Source organism: Aspergillus costaricaensis (genome assembly GCF_003184835.1).
Source record: "Aspergillus costaricaensis CBS 115574 unplaced genomic scaffold BO79scaffold_16, whole genome shotgun sequence".
Taxonomy (NCBI): domain Eukaryota; kingdom Fungi; phylum Ascomycota; class Eurotiomycetes; order Eurotiales; family Aspergillaceae; genus Aspergillus; species Aspergillus costaricensis.
Window position 1 is genome coordinate 70,765 of NW_020291816.1, and position 20,657 is coordinate 91,421.

General features: G+C 25.6%; 2 protein-coding genes across 2 annotated transcripts; both read left to right on the top strand.

The window, feature by feature from the left end:
- Positions 1-2,885: 2,885 nt before the first annotated feature.
- BO79DRAFT_265701 (polysaccharide lyase family 1 protein) lies at positions 2,886-4,250 on the top strand (the record flags this gene model as incomplete). The annotated part of the gene is made up of 5 exons (XM_025686899.1): positions 2,886-3,085; positions 3,151-3,294; positions 3,357-3,482; positions 3,547-3,643; positions 3,699-4,250. The coding sequence occupies 5 exons, from the start codon at positions 2,886-2,888 to the stop codon at positions 4,248-4,250; spliced, it is 1,119 nt and encodes a 372-aa protein (XP_025539320.1).
- Positions 4,251-19,537: 15,287 nt separating this feature from the next.
- BO79DRAFT_217806 (purine and uridine phosphorylase) lies at positions 19,538-20,647 on the top strand (the record flags this gene model as incomplete). Its single annotated transcript, XM_025683384.1, has 3 exons — positions 19,538-20,139; positions 20,276-20,443; positions 20,638-20,647. The coding sequence occupies 3 exons, from the start codon at positions 19,538-19,540 to the stop codon at positions 20,645-20,647; spliced, it is 780 nt and encodes a 259-aa protein (XP_025539321.1).
- Positions 20,648-20,657: the final 10 nt, after the last annotated feature.

Consider the following 20,657-nt stretch of genomic DNA (forward strand, 5'->3'; position numbering starts at 1 on the left):
GATCTCCCGCTCTGAGACGCGATCTGCACCTGTCCCGAGTGATCTGCCGTGTCGGTTATAGGATGTTGTCGGCAAGCCATCGTCTGATATGAGGCAGATTTCTTCCATTTACAGTATCGAGTGCAGGCAATATCTACATTATATCAAGGCAGGAGTATTAGTCTTACGATACTATTAGTGCTTTTGCTACGTATAAGTGATTTGGTGGTCTGCTGCATTCAATCAATTTTGGTTGACGTTCGTGGTAGTTCAAAGTAGCCGCACCGATATATATATCTTCTCGCCTCTACTACTACTCATCATTCTACCACCAGTTTTCCTCCAAGCAAAGCCTTATCTGACTTTGAGGAGAATATTGAAAAGTAAATAAAATAGAGCTCTTAATGATATGGTGAATATATATATTTACATTAGACGATACTGGTGTTTCTTAAAGTTGGAGAATTGGGCATAGACTCTCTATGCCCTGCGAGATCATTGCTAGCGACGTAAGAAAGTGAAGTACTGGTCAGCTAGAAAACAACAAACGTCCAATGCATATAACCCACTGTTAACATAGTTTACTCAATCTCTGTACTGCTATGTGATCATGTGCACTTATGATTTTATCCAATGTAGGACGGCACATTATGACCCGACTAACCAAAGCTTCTTGGTGGGAGCTATCATGAGAAGGATCTATGGCGTAATGAGTTGTCCCATAGCAAGAAGTGTCACAAAAGGCATTTTCGCTATGTTTTAGGTACACTAACTGAATGGAAGAACGCCTATCTTGGAAACCCATACATAACGACCTGCGACGAATTTCTAAGGCTAGAATGCAACTACTTCTCCTACAGGTAATGTCGAAGATATCCATACAATGGAACCATCCTCTAAGAGCACCTCCGAAATTGTGTCTGTCTTCGATGCAAGTTGTGATATCCAGAGAAACTCGTGTGCTCAACGGTAACAGGAAGGTCAGCCGAGGAACAAGTTGCACTTGGAAAATAAGACAGATTGCACCATATCATATGTCATATTCCCAACAGAAGTCTCAAGGCAGCAAGCCCCCAGGGGGTTGAGGTGCTAACATAGAACAATCTAAGACAGCAGGAGAGAGATAATTGCGCAAGGATACGATGAACTCCTGAAAAGGAAGGAGGCGGAAAAGAAAATGTTGGGAGTGAATCATGACCCATCAGATAGAGCATGGAGATATTACCTCAATGCGATCCCATGATTCATTCGGTCTCGGGATAATCACGCAAGACGATGTCCACGTTTATTGGAAGGCGGAGGATGTTAGTGGAGGAGACATTAATTAACCAGGCTGGTGGATGTTAAACTGAACTAGGAATAAGCATAGATTATATGATAGATTAAGGAGGTAAAATTCCGGGTGTGACCGTCGGATCCGGGAGTTGAGGCAGAGAGACAATCCCGTTGTGGACTTGCCATGCCGAATGTTTTGTTGTTCCTGTTTGTTGGCCGGCGACTCGGCCCGGTCAGCAGAGGAGATTCATCATCGGTGATTTCTCAGCAACAAGTCAATATCGACATCATCTTCGTGAATTGAGATTAATCAATCATTAATCAAATAAGAATTAAAACCAAAATTAACCGGTTGTCGGACAAGAGCCGGTGGGATATCCGAGCAAACCGAGCAAAAGCAACAAAAAAGTCACGGGCGGGGAAATGTCTGATTGGGGGAAAAAAGATAAAAGGGAAAGTTGGATGCGGGAAAAGCAATGATCTGCCGTCTTGGCAGCCTTGGCGCCCCATGTCCCGCTCGGCGGACCAATCACCACCGCACCTGCCCTGAATGCCGCGTGTTAGTGCAAGGGCTTAGGGCTACTCGGAGGAGCCCGTCGCAGCAGTGGAGGGGATACCAAGGTGGGAAACAACAAGAGAGGACCGTAGAACATCGCGATCATCCCGAACATAGCTACACTGAGCATAGCACCATCACACCGGCCGGTTCAGAGGTCGAACACCCACCCAACACTCTACCGTTTCTGCAACGTCCGGGCGAACGGGTCCCCATGTGTCTCTCAGACCGCGTCCGTATCAGGTTGGACCTCTTCCAAAGTCGCGACGAAACAATATACGAGGCTGAAAGAGACAACGCGCTAGTCAGTAGATTGCTGGTTGAGCCGCGTCATACTGTCCCGGTCAAGTCCCAAAGGAGAGGTCCGTCCCCTGTCACTCCCCCGCCACGATGAACTAGTAGTCTAATTCTTACAAAGTGTATCAGGGGACTCAGCCATGGGAACAAAGCTCGATGCAATCGGACTTAATTAGTCTCCACATCGAGCTGGGCGTGAAACTGATGGACACTCCGCTATCTACTCGAAACCGTATCTAATTAAGCACTCGCGGCTCCACTTCTTCTCTGGGCTTCCTCCGTGCCGCTCGGACAGCTCACTGGACGCTCCCTGTGGAGTCGTTTCACAGGATCCCCTCAACGCTGACGATCGCATTCCCAACTCATCCACCAGCTCTCTCGAGCACACCTGGGCAGTGAGGTGATCGGCGGTGGCCTCACAACATTGCCGTCGCCGGGACCCAGATGTTTATTCTTTTTCCCTGTCGACTCAATGACCCACACCACATCCACCGTCATAACACCGATATTGGTCGAGATTGCGTTGGAGTAGCAGAGGGAGTCTCCGGCATACCCACTGGCTCCGTAAACCTCCATCAGGAGAAGTGTTCCAAACTTCCATGAGCCATGGCATCGAAGGACCAACAGCGCTCTATATAAGGGACGAGCCCGTCGACCGTCTCAGATCCTTTCCTCTCTGGCTCAACACACACAGCTTTGTCATTCTTTCTCTTGTTCTCTCTTTTGTTCCTAATTGTACTTACTCTTTGTCACTCTTTATACTTGCAAAACTTCCAGGATGAAGTACGCTGCTGCTCTTACGGCTGTTGCCGCCCTCGCTGCCCGCGCCGCTGCTGTCGGTGTCTCCGGCACTCCCGAGGGTTTCGCTTCCTCCGCCACTGGTGGTGGTGATGCCACTGCCGTCTACCCTACCACCACCGATGAGCTGGTCTCTTACCTCGGTGATGACGAGGCCCGTGTCATTGTCCTCTCCAAGACGTGAGTTCCGAATCCAAAGCAGAGAACGAATCGATCCCCGGCTGACCAGTGTACGCATTTGCTAGTTTCGACTTCACTGACACCGAGGGTACTACCACCACCACCGGCTGTGCTCCCTGGGGTACTGCCTCCGGCTGCCAGCTGGCCATCAACAAGGATGACTGGTGCACCAACTACGAGCCCGATGCTCCCACCACCACTGTTACCTAGTAAGTTGCTCTCTGAGTTCTATTCGACAATGAGGGAAGAGAAGATGTTAACAAAAGGATAGCAACACTGCTGGTGAACTCGGTATCACCGTCAACTCCAACAAGTCCCTGATCGGTGAGGGTACCAGCGGTGTCATCAAGGGCCGTGGTCTCCGCATGGTCAGCGGTGTCTCCAACATCATCATCCAGTACGCATCGTCCAGGACTTTTATCCACTTGTAGCATCGCAAACTAACCATGGGATCCCCACAGGAACATTGCTGTCACCGACATCAACCCCGAGTACGTCTGGGGTGGTGACGCCATCACTCTCGACGACGCTGACTTGGTCTGGATTGACCACGTTACCGTATGTCTCAACCAGTCCAGAACTTCCTCCTTTTGCAAGCTAACGAATGCTTCAGACTGCCCGCATCGGTCGCCAGCACTACGTCCTCGGTACCGAGGCCGACAACCGTGTCTCCATCACCAACAACTACATCGACGGCGAGTCTGACTACTCTGCTACTTGCGACGGCCACCACTACTGGAACGTGTACCTCGACGGCGCTAGCGACAAGGTTACCTTCAAGGGCAACTACCTGTACAAGACCTCCGGCCGTGCCCCCAAGGTCCAGGACAACACCTACCTCCACATCCTCAACAACTACTGGGAGAACAACTCGGGCCACGCTTTCGAGATCGGCTCCGGTGGCTACGTCCTCGCTGAGGGTAACTACTTCTCCAACGTTGACACCGTCCTCGAGTCCGACTCCTTCGAGGGTGCTCTCTTCTCTGACAGCGCCTCCTCCACCTGCGAGTCCTACATTGGCCGCTCCTGCGTTGCCAACGTCAACGGCGGTGACCTCACCGGCACCTCCACCACCGTCCTCTCCAACCTCAGCAGCGACACCCTCCCCTCTGCTGATGCTGCCAGCACCAGCCCCGCCTCCAGCGCTGGTCAGGGTAACCTGTAAGCGGTCTCGCCCCGTCGGACTCTTACTGCCGCTTGCTTCGGTGATGTTGTCGAGTTTGGTGATTCAGACTAGACGAGTTGTTCCTGCTGTTGTACAGCGGAAATGTGTGTTAGCTTAGATTCTATCTTAGCCTAATCAATAATTCTAAGATGGACTTGATCCATAGTAATGCTCCATTCAGCTGTCATTCAGGGGTTCTCGCTGTAGTTTCTCTTTTTAGCCTAATATACTGGCTACTCCTAGCTCCTCGATGCCTAAGGCTCAAATGTCTCATGGCTAAGGCAGGAAAATGCCAAGCCTGCAATAGTGCCTGAAGGCAATTTGTTGCTGCCCAAGGCATATGATAACTATAAGGATTAACGAACGAAATAAAGAGAACCGAGTATTGTAGGTGTCTATATCACACAGTGTCATGGTGAACTACCATTATTTTGGTTCCATCACGTTGATTGAGTCTCGTACACTGAAATAAGTAACTAGAGGTTCGCATTGCCGGTGGATGCTACAAATGTATCGTCCCTTGAAATGGTCGATCAAGGTGATGGTATTTGTTTTCCTTATGCCTTCTACCACTCCACCAATAACAGCCTCTTCTGAATCTTTGCTTATCTTCGTCAGCAAAGGGGGGGGGGGGGGGGGGGGGGGGTAGGTAATCATTCGTGAGACAACATCTTCCTGCACTTCAAATACCTAACATATCAAGCGGGTGATCTCTCCCGTCTGTAGGTATGGGCTGCAGTGTACCTTCCTGATTGGAATGTAACAAAGATACTTCTACTGTCTTCTATTAGATAGCTCTAGAAGAAGAACATAATTAATTATCTATTTTTACTTATAAAAAATCCTTTTCTATATTTATTATATAGACTTAGATCAGTTACTCCAGATCAGAGTAACTTAATAACATATTCTAATATTTTTTAGAGTATCTTTACTTTTCCTGTATAATAAACTGCAATCTATAAAATATATAAAAAAAATATTTCTTCTAACTAACAGTATCTGAGTTTAAGAATAACTATATTTCTTCAGATTATAATATTCAGATAAAATTTATTTTCTAGATAGAATTTATTTTCTACCTGGCATTGCGCCTATATAATAATAATAAAAAATATAAAAAGAAGATCTATATTATCTTTAAGAAAATTAAGTTTATTATTTTTAAAAATTATAAGGTTAATAATGACAGCAAGATCAAGTATTTCTATTATAAATATCTTTATTATAAGTATTACTAAGTGTCTTTACTATAAGTATTATTAAGTATCTTTACTACAAGTACAGTATTAGTATTTCTCTTTTTTATAACTGCTAAGTATAACTGCCAGTATAGCAGAAAAGTACTATTTTATTTATATTTTTAATAAGTCTGAATAAAAGGGATTATTTTAATTAATAATCTTTTTATAAGTATTAAATTTACATCTTATGATTATAAAGATATATTATTTTATTTTTTACTGTATATCTAACTATTTTTTTTAAAAAAAGAGTATTTATTATTAAGTACTAGTTAAATATTTTATAAAAAGTAGAACTTCCTTAACCTAATCCTTAACTATTATTATATATATTAAAAGCTATATTGTCAAATATTATCTTATTAAATTTAATTTATTAAATTTAAATTCTGGTAGAAGTAACTTCTGAACCTAGTATATTAATAACTAAGAATAATATTATATAATATATTCTAGATAAATAACAGATATTATAAATTTATATAAAGCTATTCCCAGTCCCTTTAATATTAGAGAAATTTATAATAAATTAGGAGATAATATTAGAGATAATAATTTAATTAAATCTAATATTTAAAATAGTAATACTCTCTGTCTGTATAAAAATCAGATAATAAAAATTTATAAATAAATTATAATTTTATTATATTACCTGTAGCAGTATAAATAGAAAAGTAATATATTTAATTTAATAATTTAATTTATAAGTTAACTACATGTAGTAGATATTAGTAAGATATCTAGAATTATATTTATTCTAAATAAAAACTAATACTAAAAAATTTATTTTATAATTAATATTAACTCTACTAATTCTTCTTATTTTAAATATATTACTGAAGAATTATTTAAAATTATAATAAGTTTTAAATATGGATCTTTTTACTGTGTATTAAATAAATATAATATCTTAAATATATATAAGATTAATAAGATAAATATTAAAGAAAAGAAATATAAATAATAATATATTTATTATTAACAGGCTGATGAGTAGAATACTGAAATTATAAGATTATAATAATAAATATTAAATCTTAATTAAATAATTAAATAATCTGATTAAAATTACACAGTTTATCAAGAATAAATATAATATAGAAAATAAATATTTTAAGAATAGCTTAACTAAGAAAAAGTAATATAGTAGTAATCTAGTATATTTTATCTAATATAAGATTTCAAATATAATAGATCTTATTATAGATAATAAGTAGATTTAAGCTTTTTCTAGAATATTATTAAAAAATAATTAATACTGAGAAGTAGTCTCTATACTAAAAGTAACTAATCTTAAGATATTTTCTGTATATTAAATATATATCTTATCTAAATAGATTCTTTCTATTCTGATTATAATAGATAAAACAGGTATAATAATAAATAAGATTATAACTAATTCTATATTAATTCTAATTACTATTTTAATAATTATTATACTGTAAAATGATATTCTTATTAATTAAAGTTTAATAATATAATAATATTTAATCTAAAAATAATAAATATTAGATTTTTTATCTAATAAATTTAAATTATTATAGCTCAGGAGAAATAATAATCTATATTAAATATTCTTTTATTTTATTTAAAAAACTAGATTCTTATATAATATATTAAACTGTCTGAGATGCTCCAGGACTAGATAATTTATAAAATTAAAATATAATATAAAAAACTTAAATATAAATTTAAGTATTTAATTATTAAAATATAATAAGAGGTATAATAGTTAAAATTTAGATTTAAGAAAATAAATAATCTTTTACTTATTAATTATCTTATTTAAAAAATATTTTTTTTATAAGTTATTAATATAATAGATAAAGAAACTCTGAAAAATAAATTATAAAAAAATCTTAATAATAATCTTATCTATCTTATATAATTAATAAAAAATAAGATATTTAAAGTCTTTAAATATTATTTATATATAAATAAAACAGATATAAAATAATAGTAATAAATATATAATAAGAAAAAAGACTATACAGGATCTAAATAAGTAAATAATAATAAGAATAATTATTAAATTAATAAAAATAATACTAATAAAATTAATTTATCTAATATTACTGAAAAAATAAAGCTGTTAAAAAATTATTATAATATTAGAATTTAATTATTATAATTCTGCTACTACTACAATAATAATTACTAAAATTAAAAATATTTTAATTATAATTACTATATATATATAATAAAACAGAAAATTAAATTAAATAATAATAAGTCTGATTCTAATTTAAAGAATCTATTAAAATCTAGCTTAAAATTTAATTTTTTTTAAATAAAAAATTAATATTTCTCTCAGGGGTAGAGGATTCTAAGAATAAAATAAAATCTCTAATATCTATTTTTAATAAGAATAATTATATTTTATATACTATTTTTATAAAGCAGTTATTACAAGTACTTATCTTATATATAATAATATTTAATATATATAATAAAATACTTATTTATCTAGATACAGGATCTGATTTAATTTATATTTTATATATTTATCTGAATAAATATTTCTCAGAAGTAATTATTAAATATTAAATTATAATATTAAATATACTAGACTTGAATATTACTACTAATAAAATAGTTTTATTATATATTTTTTTAATAGAAAGATATATAGAAGCAGAAATACTAATATTAAAATAAATCTTAATTAATATCTTACTTAGTATAAATATTTATAATATAAATAATATTATTATTAATTTTCCTAAGTCTCTTATATAATTTTAAGGTGCTTATTCTGTTCTATTTAAATTAATATAAAAAATATATTTTATATTAAAAAAGAAATATAATATCTATACTAGATAAAATATTATAGTTAAACTAGAAATAAGTTATTTATTACTTATAATATATTCTTATTATATTTTAAATAATATTTTATTATAATTTAAGCTAGTACTGTAGATTAAATAAAATATTAGCTTATTTAATAGTTTGCTTAAAATATTTTTAATAAATAATAATTATATATTATTTTATATAAATCTAGATAAAAGCCAGATTTAGATATATTATAAATAATTTATAAAATATATATTAAGTTTTAGATTAGTAACTGTAATAACAGCTATTATATATATTATATAATTTATAATTAAGTTAGAAACTAATACTAGTAATAATTTCTTAACTAATTTTAGTAAAGTACCAGATAATATTAATCTTAATAATATTAAAATATCTATAACTATTTCTAAATTTAATTTTATCTTACTAGCTGATGCTGATGTGTTATCTATATAAAAAAATAAATATATTTTTTATATAAGAACTATATTAAATAAATACTTTTTATTATTTTAATTAAAACTTAAATACTTTACTGGCGTGGAAATAATAATTTTATTTTATAATAAATATAATATTAAAAGTCTAAAGCAGAATCTGTATTTCTTAATATATAAAGATTATATAATAATAAACAGTATCTTAGATTTTTTATAAAAAATAGAATAAATTAAAAAAGTATTTTTTAATAAATTCTCTCTTATATTTTTATTAGTCTTTATTATCTGGCAGTATAATAAATCTTATATTATTATTAATTTATAATATATTAATATATATTTAATCCTGAATACTTATCCACTGCTATAATAAGATAATATATTAAAAGCTTTAAATAACTTAATTATTTTTATATTATTAAATATTATTAAGGACTACTTTTAATAACCTATAAAATATAAAAATTATTAGAAAATAATATTTACTATATTATATTAAGAATATAAATAATTAATTATTATATTTATAAAACTTATCTTTTTTTCTAGATTCTTTCAGGTGAAGATAGAATTTATACTGAGTTATTATTTATAGAATTTTATATTAATATATATTAATAATATTATTATCTATAGTTATTCTTCAGATAAATATTTAAATTATTTAAATTTAATTCTTGATCTTCTTCAAGCCAGTAGAATAATATTATTTTTTATAAAATATTATTTTATATATCTGTTAGTTAAATTATTTAATTATTATATTTTATATTTAGATATAACTATAATAAATAATAAAGTTATAACTATATATTATATATAATTTCTATTAATAATTAAAGATCTTGAGACTAGTGTTATCTTTTTTAACTATTATTAATATTTTATTAAATACTTTATAATTATAGCTGAGTTATTATATAAATTTAAAATCTTATAATTATATCCAGGACTAAGGAGTAGCTATATTTATAAAATATTTATTAATTAAATATCTATTTTTATTTTTAATAATAATAATATATTATACCAGCTGATTACACAGAGTATATAAATATAAGATATAATAAAAGATTAACTGATTATTATCCTGATACTTATATATTCTAACTTTTTTAAACTATTTAAATTTTATATAGATAAAAATAAGAAATAAGGTTTTAGAATTATTATCTACTAGACTAATATAAATAAGATTAAATATTTTATTATATATTTATTAAAAACCTTATCTTCTATAAAATAAAATTATATTATAATAAAATTAAAATATACAGCTCTTATATAAATTTTAATTAAATTATTTTAATATATAAATAAAATTACTTTTATAATTATAATAGATTATTTTATATTAGTTAATATATTCCAGATTATAAATAAATTATATAATATTTATCTGAATTATTAGATACTGTATTTAGTATTTTATCTTAATTAGATAATTATATTATATTAGAAAAAATAATTATATTCTAATATTAATACACTGTCTTGTTTCCTATTAAATATATATAATTTTAATTCTCTATTTCTGGATGTTGTGCAGGCTTTTTATTATTTAATTTAAAATATTAATCTATATATTATTATTAAATATTTTAGATTTAACTCTAATTTCTAATAAAAATTATATAAATATATTATTTCTGATCATATCTTTATAAAGATTTTTAATTAACTTAATCTTAAATCTAATATATTAGAAATATTAATATATTATAACTTTAAATTATATGATAACATGCTTTTTAATATATAATATAATCTATTATATTCTTATATACTATATATATTAAATAAGAAAGTCTTTATTATATACTATAATAAATATAGTTATTCCGGTATAAATAAATTATATATATTATTTTATAAAAAATTCTTTATATTATATACTATTATATTATATACTAAGAAAAATCTCTAGTACTATATACTATAGTATCTTATATATACTTAAAGTATATATAATAATCATAAATCCTATAACTAGATATAGTTTATAAAAATATTTAATTAATTATTTTATATTATTATTATAAACTTTGTAGTCAGCTTGCCTGAGAATAATAATTTTAATATTATATTTATAATTATAAATAAGCTTATATACACTATTTATTTACTACCAGAATAAAAAAATTAAAATATATTATACTAGATTACAGCTATCTGAGATAAAGTTATTTATAAATAAAATTTATTTATTATAATTATTTCTGATTATAATAATAAGTTTACAAGTAATTAATAATATAGTCTAATAAAAATAATATATATCTAATATTATTTAATAACTGTATATTATCCTAGTGCAGATAATTAGATAAAAAAAATAAATTAAATAATTATTATTATATTATATTATTTTATAATAAAATAATATAAATTATTCTGGGAACAATACTTAAATAAAATATAATTTAATATTAATATATTTTTATCTAATATAATTAATATCTTTTCTTTTAAGATCTTATACAGATTCTAACTGTATTTTATATTATATTTATTTAAATTTTTTAATAATTAAGCTATATCTTTTATTAAGAATTATAATATTATCTATTAAATAATACTGGATATCTTATTTCTTATATAAGTTTATATAATTAATATCTTTAATAAGTATTATAAACTAGTTGAATTTAAAAATAAGATATAGCTGAAAATTATCTGAAAAATAAGAATTAAATATATATTACTAAATTTAACTAAATTATTTTCTATTAAATAGAATTTATTTGATATTATTTAATAAATAAATTAATTAATATATAAATTATATCTATTATAAGATTAGATTATTTATCTAATTATTAGTGAAAAGGGCTAGGCCCTGTCAGCCATCTGGAATCGGAATATCTATGTTCTGACCTGTCTGGTTCTGGATCTTGATCTGGAGATATTTATAAAAAAAATAGAAATCTCCAGAGTAAATAAAGAAGTTTACTAGAGTTATAAAAAAAAACTTCCAGAAGAATTATTTATAAGAAAAACTAATCTATCTATAGATTAGATAATTCTTTTTTTAATAAATTTAATTTTTTTATTAATTATTATATTTTATATAATCCTTCCAGCTTCTTAGCCTGTTATAATTTTGAATTTATTCTTTTTTAAAATATCTATCAGATAATAGACTAGTAATATATAATAATTATAATAAATTAATAGATATCTCTAGCTACTATGGAAATATTATTTAAATTAATATTATTAATTAATTAATTAAATATATTAAAAAACTAATAATTCAGAGTATAAAAATATAACATATTATCTTCTAATAAAGTATAATAATAAATAATAAGATTAGAACCAGCCTTAAATAAATTAAGTAATTTATTAATATCTGATTTCTGTTTTTTCAGGTATTTATTACAGTATTTTTATCTATATTAATATTAATATTAATATTAGTACCAGTCCAAGATCTAGTTGATATAAAGAAATTAAAGTTACTAATATCTATGAGCTTTAATAAAAAGAATAAAAGTAAATTTCTGAGTTAGTTTAATAGTATATAAATAAAAATTAAAATTAACTAATAATTTATTAATATACTAGTTAAATAAATCTAGTATATATTTATATTTCTAAACAGAGAAATTAAAATAAAGATTAATCTATAAATAAAAATTAATTATAAGATTTTATTTTTTTTAATTACAGCTTTGATTAATTATCTTAAACTAATTTATAAAAATCTAATTTAATAAAAAAAAATTATTAGTAAACTGTTCACTCTTAAGCAAGAAAATTAAATAATTAATAATTTCTTAGTAAAAGTTAATAATTTATTAATTAAGATTAAAAAGTACAGCTAGAAGAATTTAAATAAAAAGAATTTTTTATATTAAATTTTAAATAATAATATCTGCTAACAGATAATAGATATTAAATAAAAACTAGATTTTAAAGATTTTTATTAATAAGTTAAACAGGTAGCTGATAAACTTATAAAAATAAATTAATTTTTAAAAAAATAATTAAAATATTTAAATATCTGGGTAAGTAGCATCTCTAAAAAAATAATTATAAATAATATTATAAATTAAAAATCTATAATAATAAATACAGGACCTGCTTAATAAGTCTAATAAATATTAAAAAAAATACTAATTAAATATTATAAGATAAAATTTTATCTATATTACAGGTTCTTAAAATATTATATTACTAGATATTTCTATCTATTACCACAGTACTTCTAAGATTTAAAGAATAAAATCTACTAAGCTTTACTTAAAAATAATCTAATTAGTAAAATTAATTAAATATTAAAAAATTTAGTTATTCAGTAGTCTCTAGTTCTGGAAAAAATATAATTTTTTTAGATTATTATTTAAAAAAGTACATATCAGTTAATCATAATTATAAAAAATTTAAAAAAAAGATTTAAGAATTTGAAAACCACCATATCTTTTTTATATTAAGATTAGTTAATAAAATTTATTTTATAAATATCTTAATTAATATTAATTATATATTTTACGGGATAATTAGCCAGAACTTTATAAATAAAAATAAACTAGAATATATTCTTATTAAATTCTAAAGTATCAAAGAATTTGAAGGAAGGGAAGCCTGTATAATTAAATTAATAAAAATATTATTAAATATAAATAGAAGCTTATAAAAATATATATATTTTTATATTTTACTATATATATATAAATATAATATTATATTAGAACTCCCATGGATAAAATACTAAAATATAATATTTTAAATTAAGAATTTTATACTTTATATCCAGAGTATAAAAATAAAAGTATAATATAGATAAAAATAGAATTATTTTTTAATATTATTTATGATTTCTACCAATATGTAGTATATTTAGAAAAATTAAAAAAAAAAAAAAATTTAATAAAATTATTTATAATAAGTCTAGCAGATATTAATAAAACTCTTTATAAATTTAATTAATTAAAAAATTCTATAAAAATAAAAAATAAGCTACCAGATCTCTATTATAAGTATTTAAATATTTTTAATAAAATAATAATAAATATTTTATTATCTTATTACCCGGGGGTGGACCATGCCATAAAAATAATTAAGAATATTAAAAAAAAAAAAAAGAAAATTCTTTAAAATCTTTTTTATTAAATAAATTAATTAAAATTCTTAATATTATAAAAGACTCTGATTAATCTCCTGGAAAAAAAATTTATAAAAATTAATAATTTTCCAGCAGCCGCACCCGTGCTATTTATCTTAAAATCTAGTAGTAATTTATATTTTTATATAAATTATTAAATATTTAATTAAATAACTATAAAGGACTGGTATTTCTTATTATTTATTTAGAAAATTCTTTAATATATTTTAAAGACCTGCTATTATATTAAACTAGATATTATCCAGATCTTTTACTATATTTAAATTAAAGAAAAGAATAAATAAAAAATTATATTTTATATTTATTTTAAATTATTTAAATAGCTAGTAACCCTGTTCGGGCTTATTAATTATTTAAGTATATTTTAATAATATATTAACTAGATTTTATAAAAATTCCTTAATAAATTCTGCTCTGTTTATATTAATAATATTTTTATTTTTATAAATAAAAATTTAATTATATATTATGTCCAGGTATAATAAATACTAGAATATTTATAAAATATAAGTTTTTAAATAAATATTAATAAATATAAATTTAAGATAATTATTATAAAATATCTAGAATTTATTATTAAGATAAAAAAAGAGATTTATATAGACTCTGTTAAAATCCAGACTATATAAAATTAAAAAATATTAAAGATTATCTGTAATATTAGAGTTTTTTTAGAATTTACTAATTTTTATTAGTAATTTCTTAAGAACTGGGGGGCCTACTCAGAATTTTTAATATAATTTATTAAAAAAAATATTAAGTTTAACTGGATACTAGAAATCTAAAAAATATTTAAAATTTTTAAAAAAATCTTTATTACTGCTCCTGTCCTCGCGCATTAGAATTTTAAATAAGAAATATTAGTAAAAATTAACTTTTCTAGATAATATATAGAAGAAGTATTATTTTAATAAAATAATTAAAAAATTTTTTATTTAATAATATATTTTTTAAAGAAAAATCTGCCCGCAGAGTATAACTACCAGATTTATAATAAGAAATTACTAGTAATTATTTAAATTCTGTAAGAATAAGAATTAAAGTTTATTATATTTTTTTATTTTAAAATTTTTAGTAACTATTAGAACCTAAAATATTTTATAATTTAATAATAATTTATAAAATAATAAATATATTAAGTCTAGTTTTTAAGTTATTTTAATTTTATAATTAATTACTGTCCAGAAATAATAAATATTTAATTAAATATCTTATTTTAAAGATTCCAGAACATATTTAAGAAGAAAAATAAATATATTATAAATTAAAAAATCTAGTTATTTTGCTCTATACTTAAAAAAAAATTTATTTATATAATATTTATTAATAAAAATCCTGAAAAAGAAATCTCCGCGAGCCTAAAATCTAAGAAACTAATATTAAATAATTTATAGAAATAAATAGAATAAACTAATAAAAATTTAAAAAAATATTATAAAATAGTAGTTAAAAATAAATCTAAGTTTTTTAAATAACTAAAATTAAAAGTTTTTATTATAAAATATTAGCTAAACATGAACTAATATCTACTTTTTTAAAAGTAAGTCTGGATTTTTAATTTAAAATCTTTATAAACTCAGATTATCTAAGAAGTCTATAATAGTATAATTACTAGATATTCTGGATAGAACTAAACTTATAAAATAATTATTTATTATTATTACTAGCTAGATATGAGTAAAGATATCTATTAATTTTATTATAACTATAATAACTGTAAAGCTAATTATATTTAAAAAAATTATAAATAAGATTTTTTAAAACTATTACTAATTTTTAATTAATTTTAATAAAATATTATTATTAACTTCCTGGTAGACCTCCCGGAGTCTTAAAATTATAAAAATATTATAATTATTATTAATTAATTAATTAAAAATATTATTATTGAAGCTGTCCTGAGCATGAATATAAAAAATTTTATAAATATATTTATTTAAATATTTTATAATTATTATAAAATATTCTAGTCAGTAGTTTCAGACTGCGGTTTTTAATTTATAAATAAATTATAAATAATCTTATATAAGATCCTGGGTATTAAATAATATTTTTCTATTATTTATTATTTTAAAATAAATAGAGTAATAGAGTATTAAATTATAATTATTAAGATTTTTTTATAATATTTTATAAATTTATAATAAATTAATTAGTAAGAATTACTATTCCTAGTACAGCTAGTTCTAAATAATTAAAATTTTATATTAATAAAAGTAAGTCTTTTCTTCTTATAGTATAGTTTTTATATAAAGCTCTTAAACTTAAGTATTAAAGTAGATTTTTTAGAATATAATTAAGCTAGAAATTCTTAAAAATAAATTAAAATTATTTTTAATAAACTTTAAGAAGCCTGAGATATTACTAATTTAATAATAATAATAATATAAGAAATACAGAAATAGTATATTAATTAATAATAAAATTCTACTTTTTATTATAAAGAAAATAATAAGATCTGATTAGATTTAAAAAATATTATAATTAATTAATTTAGTAAGAAGTTAGACTAGTAGAATATAAAGTTTATAATACTAAAATAGATTAAGATATATATATATAGACTAGATATATTATTTAAAATCTATTTAATATTTTATATTAATTTATTTTAATCTGCTGCTATAAACTTTTTATTTATTTAAAAAATAATTAATTAATAATCAGATGTTATTATTACAGAAAATAATATTAAGAAATATATTATTAAAAAGATTATAAATAAAAAAAATATACTTTAAGGAAAATACAGCTATAAAAAAATATTTTTAGTTAAATAAAAAAAATATATTAAATTTATATAAGAACTAGTAACTGAGCTTTATAATATTAAAACTTATAAATATTAATATAATTTTATTTATTTATCTTATTTAAAAAAATCTACATCGGCTCAGCTGCATCATGATAAAGAAAATAATAATTAAAAAAAACTAGATCTTATCAGCTATCTAAAATCAGAATATTTATATTTTAATCTGTCTAATTCTGGATCTTGACCTAGAAATATTTATAAAAAAAATAGAAATCTCTAGAGTAAGTAAAGAAGTTTACTGGAATTATAAAGAAAAACTTCCAGAAAAATTATTTATAAGAAGAATTAATTTATCTGTAGATTAGATAATTCTTTCTCTAATAAATTTAATTTCTTTACTAACTACTATACCTTACATAGTCCTCCCGGCTTCTTAGCCCGTCACAATTAGTATTATCTATCTTAAACAGATCTATGAGAATAACTTTAAATAATTAAAGTTAAATATTATCTTAATCCTGCTAGTTATAATTAATAATTATAAGAAATATAAAGTTAATTATATCTTATAAATTAAGATTAATAAAATACTGTTATAGTAGAAGAACAGAAAATAAATCTAGAAATTATTAAATAATATATAAAAGAATATTCCTGAGATATTAAAAATATATTAAAAAAATTAGTAATAGTAATAGATGCTCTACTATATATAAAAAATTATTATATTTATATTTATTTTTATATTTATTTATTATTTTCTGATTTTACTTATTTTCTTTTTATTAATTTTATTTATTTTTTTTTATTTATTTCTCTGCTTACTAATCAACTGGTTAATTTTATTAAAATTTAATATATTATATAATTTATTATAAGTCTTTATCTTATTTTAATTTTTATCTTATCTTAACTTTTATTTTATTTTAATTCTAATCTCACTTCCTCTTATTATTCTATTCTTTTTTTTATATTATTTTAATTTTTTTTATTTTTAATTCTTTTCTGAGTCTTTACTTCAGTCTATTTTTTTTAAATAAAACAGTATCTTTTTTATTTATAATATATTATTCTCTAATAACCTCTCTGACAGTGATGGTAAGAGTAATATAATAAAAATTTTATATTATAAAGTAATTAATACTGACAGAGAATTTATAAAAATTATTAATATTAATTTTTATAATCTGCTAATCTAGTATTATAAAATATTATTTATTTTAAATATTCTATTTAATAAAAAAAAATCAGACTTGTCTATTACTAAGTAATGGTTAAAATTATAAATATACTAGTTAGTAAATACTAGTTCTAATTATAATATTAAATTATTAATATATATCTATTTCACGGATATATAAATCTATATTATTTTATATAATAATACTATTACTGCTTCTACCTGTAATTAGTATTAAGTAATTAATTTTATTAAAAAAAAAGAATTATAAGCTAATTATATTCTATAAAATCTAATAATATAATTAAAGAAGAAAAATATCTGTTATTTTTTTATTATTAATAATTATTATATATTAGACAGAGATCTTGTATATAAAAATAAGAATTAGATTATTAATTATAAATATTCTATAGAATAGATAATTATATATAAAATAATTATAATTAATATTAATATTTTTATTAAATAACTAGTAAATATTTATAATATTAATTAAGCTAAATAAAGCTATTTTTATATTTTAAATATAATTATAGACTTCTTTATTAAGATAAAATATTTTATAATTATTAATTTTCTGGTTAGTGTTATATTAGTTAACTTAAAAAATAAAATAATTTTTATAACTAATAAGACTTTATATAATTTTTATAAACTGGTTATAGGCTTTTTCAGAATAATTAATTTTAATTTTTTAATAATTATAAATAATATTAATATTACCTGGACTTGTCCTGTCTTTAAAATAATCTAAAATATAATAAATATATAATAGTAGATAAATAATCTTATTATATATCTAGTATATTTCAGGAATAAATTCTAAGATCTGAATCTATTTTTAATTATAAAAAAAGTAATCAGAGAAGCTATAGTATTATATCTAGATAATATTATTAATAAGAAAGTTATTTAAAATATCTTATATATTATTAAATAAGACTGAATCTCTACTTTTATTATTAAAATCTGTATTCTGTATGTTTTATTCATATTCTCTATAATATAAAATCTCTTGATTTTCTTTATATATATATATCTTATATATTTTCTTACTTGTTTATGCTTTACTACTTGCTTATAATAATATTTCTACTTATTTATACTTTACTACTTACTTATAATATATTTTACTTATTATATTTTTCTACTTATATTTAAATATTTATTATTATTATTATCTGTTAAGGATAATGGCTTATATAAAGTAGTAGTTTGCAGTATATCTTTCTGATTGGGATATAATAAAGATGCTTCTACTATTTTCTGTTAGATAGCTCTAGAAGAAGAATATAATTAATTATCTGCTTCTGCTTATAAAGGATCCTTTTCTATGTTTGTTGTATAGACTTAGATTGGTTACTCCAGATCGGAGCATGGGCAGCCTGGACTCCAATAGTCCTCTTTCGCCTGACGCGTAAGCCTGACCACACCAAGGCTCCATTTACTTAGGGTTTTGCTATCATCATGCATCGAGGGAGCGGGGCTGTGTGGCGGTATGCTATGACCACGGTTGTTGTTTTGCTTCTGCCAGCTCATCTGGGCTCGTGAGGTGCAAGTGACTGAGATACTTGCGCGAGGCTGAACACACATCCTAACAGAAAAATGATAAACATTGAATAATGCTTTAGTCTCCCTACTATACCTGGTCACCTACCTGCATGGAATGCCACAATTGTTAATTCTAGTTGATTCCTTATTCGCGGTAATATCTTTCTGCCACGGCATGAGTCCACCACTTCCCGACCTGACTCATGATGACTACACCATCGCATGCATCTGCCCCATGGGCGTTGAGCTTGCAGCTGTCGAAGGAATGATGGATGAGCAGCATCCCAATCTTCCATCCAGCATTGATAAGAACACCTATACATTCGGACGCATGGGAGCACATAATATAGTAGTGGCAGTAATGCCAGAAGCAGGCAATGGTCGTGCCGCAGCGGTGGCAACGCAACTATCAAGCGATTTCCAATCGATTAGATTCAGTCTCTTAATTGGCATTGGTGGTGGCATCCCGGACATTGCGAGAGACATTGACATCCGACTCGGGGATGTGGTAGTCAGCAGGCCATCAAATTGGTTCGGAGGCGTGGTACAATTCGATCGCGGGAAGGACCATTCTTATAACCAGTTCGAGCGCACAGGAATGCTACAGAAGCCCCCAGATATTCTTTTGTCTACCGTGCAGAGACTGGAAGCCCTCCATGCCCGGGTAGACAGTCGAATTCCTGTCTTCTTGGAAGAAATGCTTGCGAGATTCCCGAAGATGAGGAAGCGAAACTATGTTTATCAGGGAGCCACGAAGGACCAACTGTTCCGGATGGAGTACGAACATATTGGGGGCACTGACTGTGGAGATTGTGATTCATGCCAAACCGTCGAACGACGAAGTTCGAGATGATTCAACTCCTATGATTCACTATGGAACGATCGGATCATCAAATGTTGTCATACGGGACAGCGTGAAGAGGGAGATCTTTAAGGCTGACTTGGGCATTCTCTGTGCTGAGATGGAAGCAGCGGGCTTGATTAACAATTTCCCTTGTTTGATTATTCGTGGCATCTGTGATTATGCGGATTCACACAAAAACAAGGCATGGCAGCCTTATGCTGCCGCTACGGCTGCTGGGTATGCGAAAGAGTTGCTTTCTCTGATCCCTTCTCCGTGCAAGCCCTCGAAAGAAAATATAGAAGTGGCTTCGTTTGCACCGAGGCAGCAAGCTTCTGCCATTCGGGCAATCAACACGACAAGTTAATGCACAGCCTGTGGCTCGTGATCTCATGCTTTCTCTAGATTAAGAAAAAGCTTATGTTCTGTAACAGCCACTTGTAGGTCACAGGAG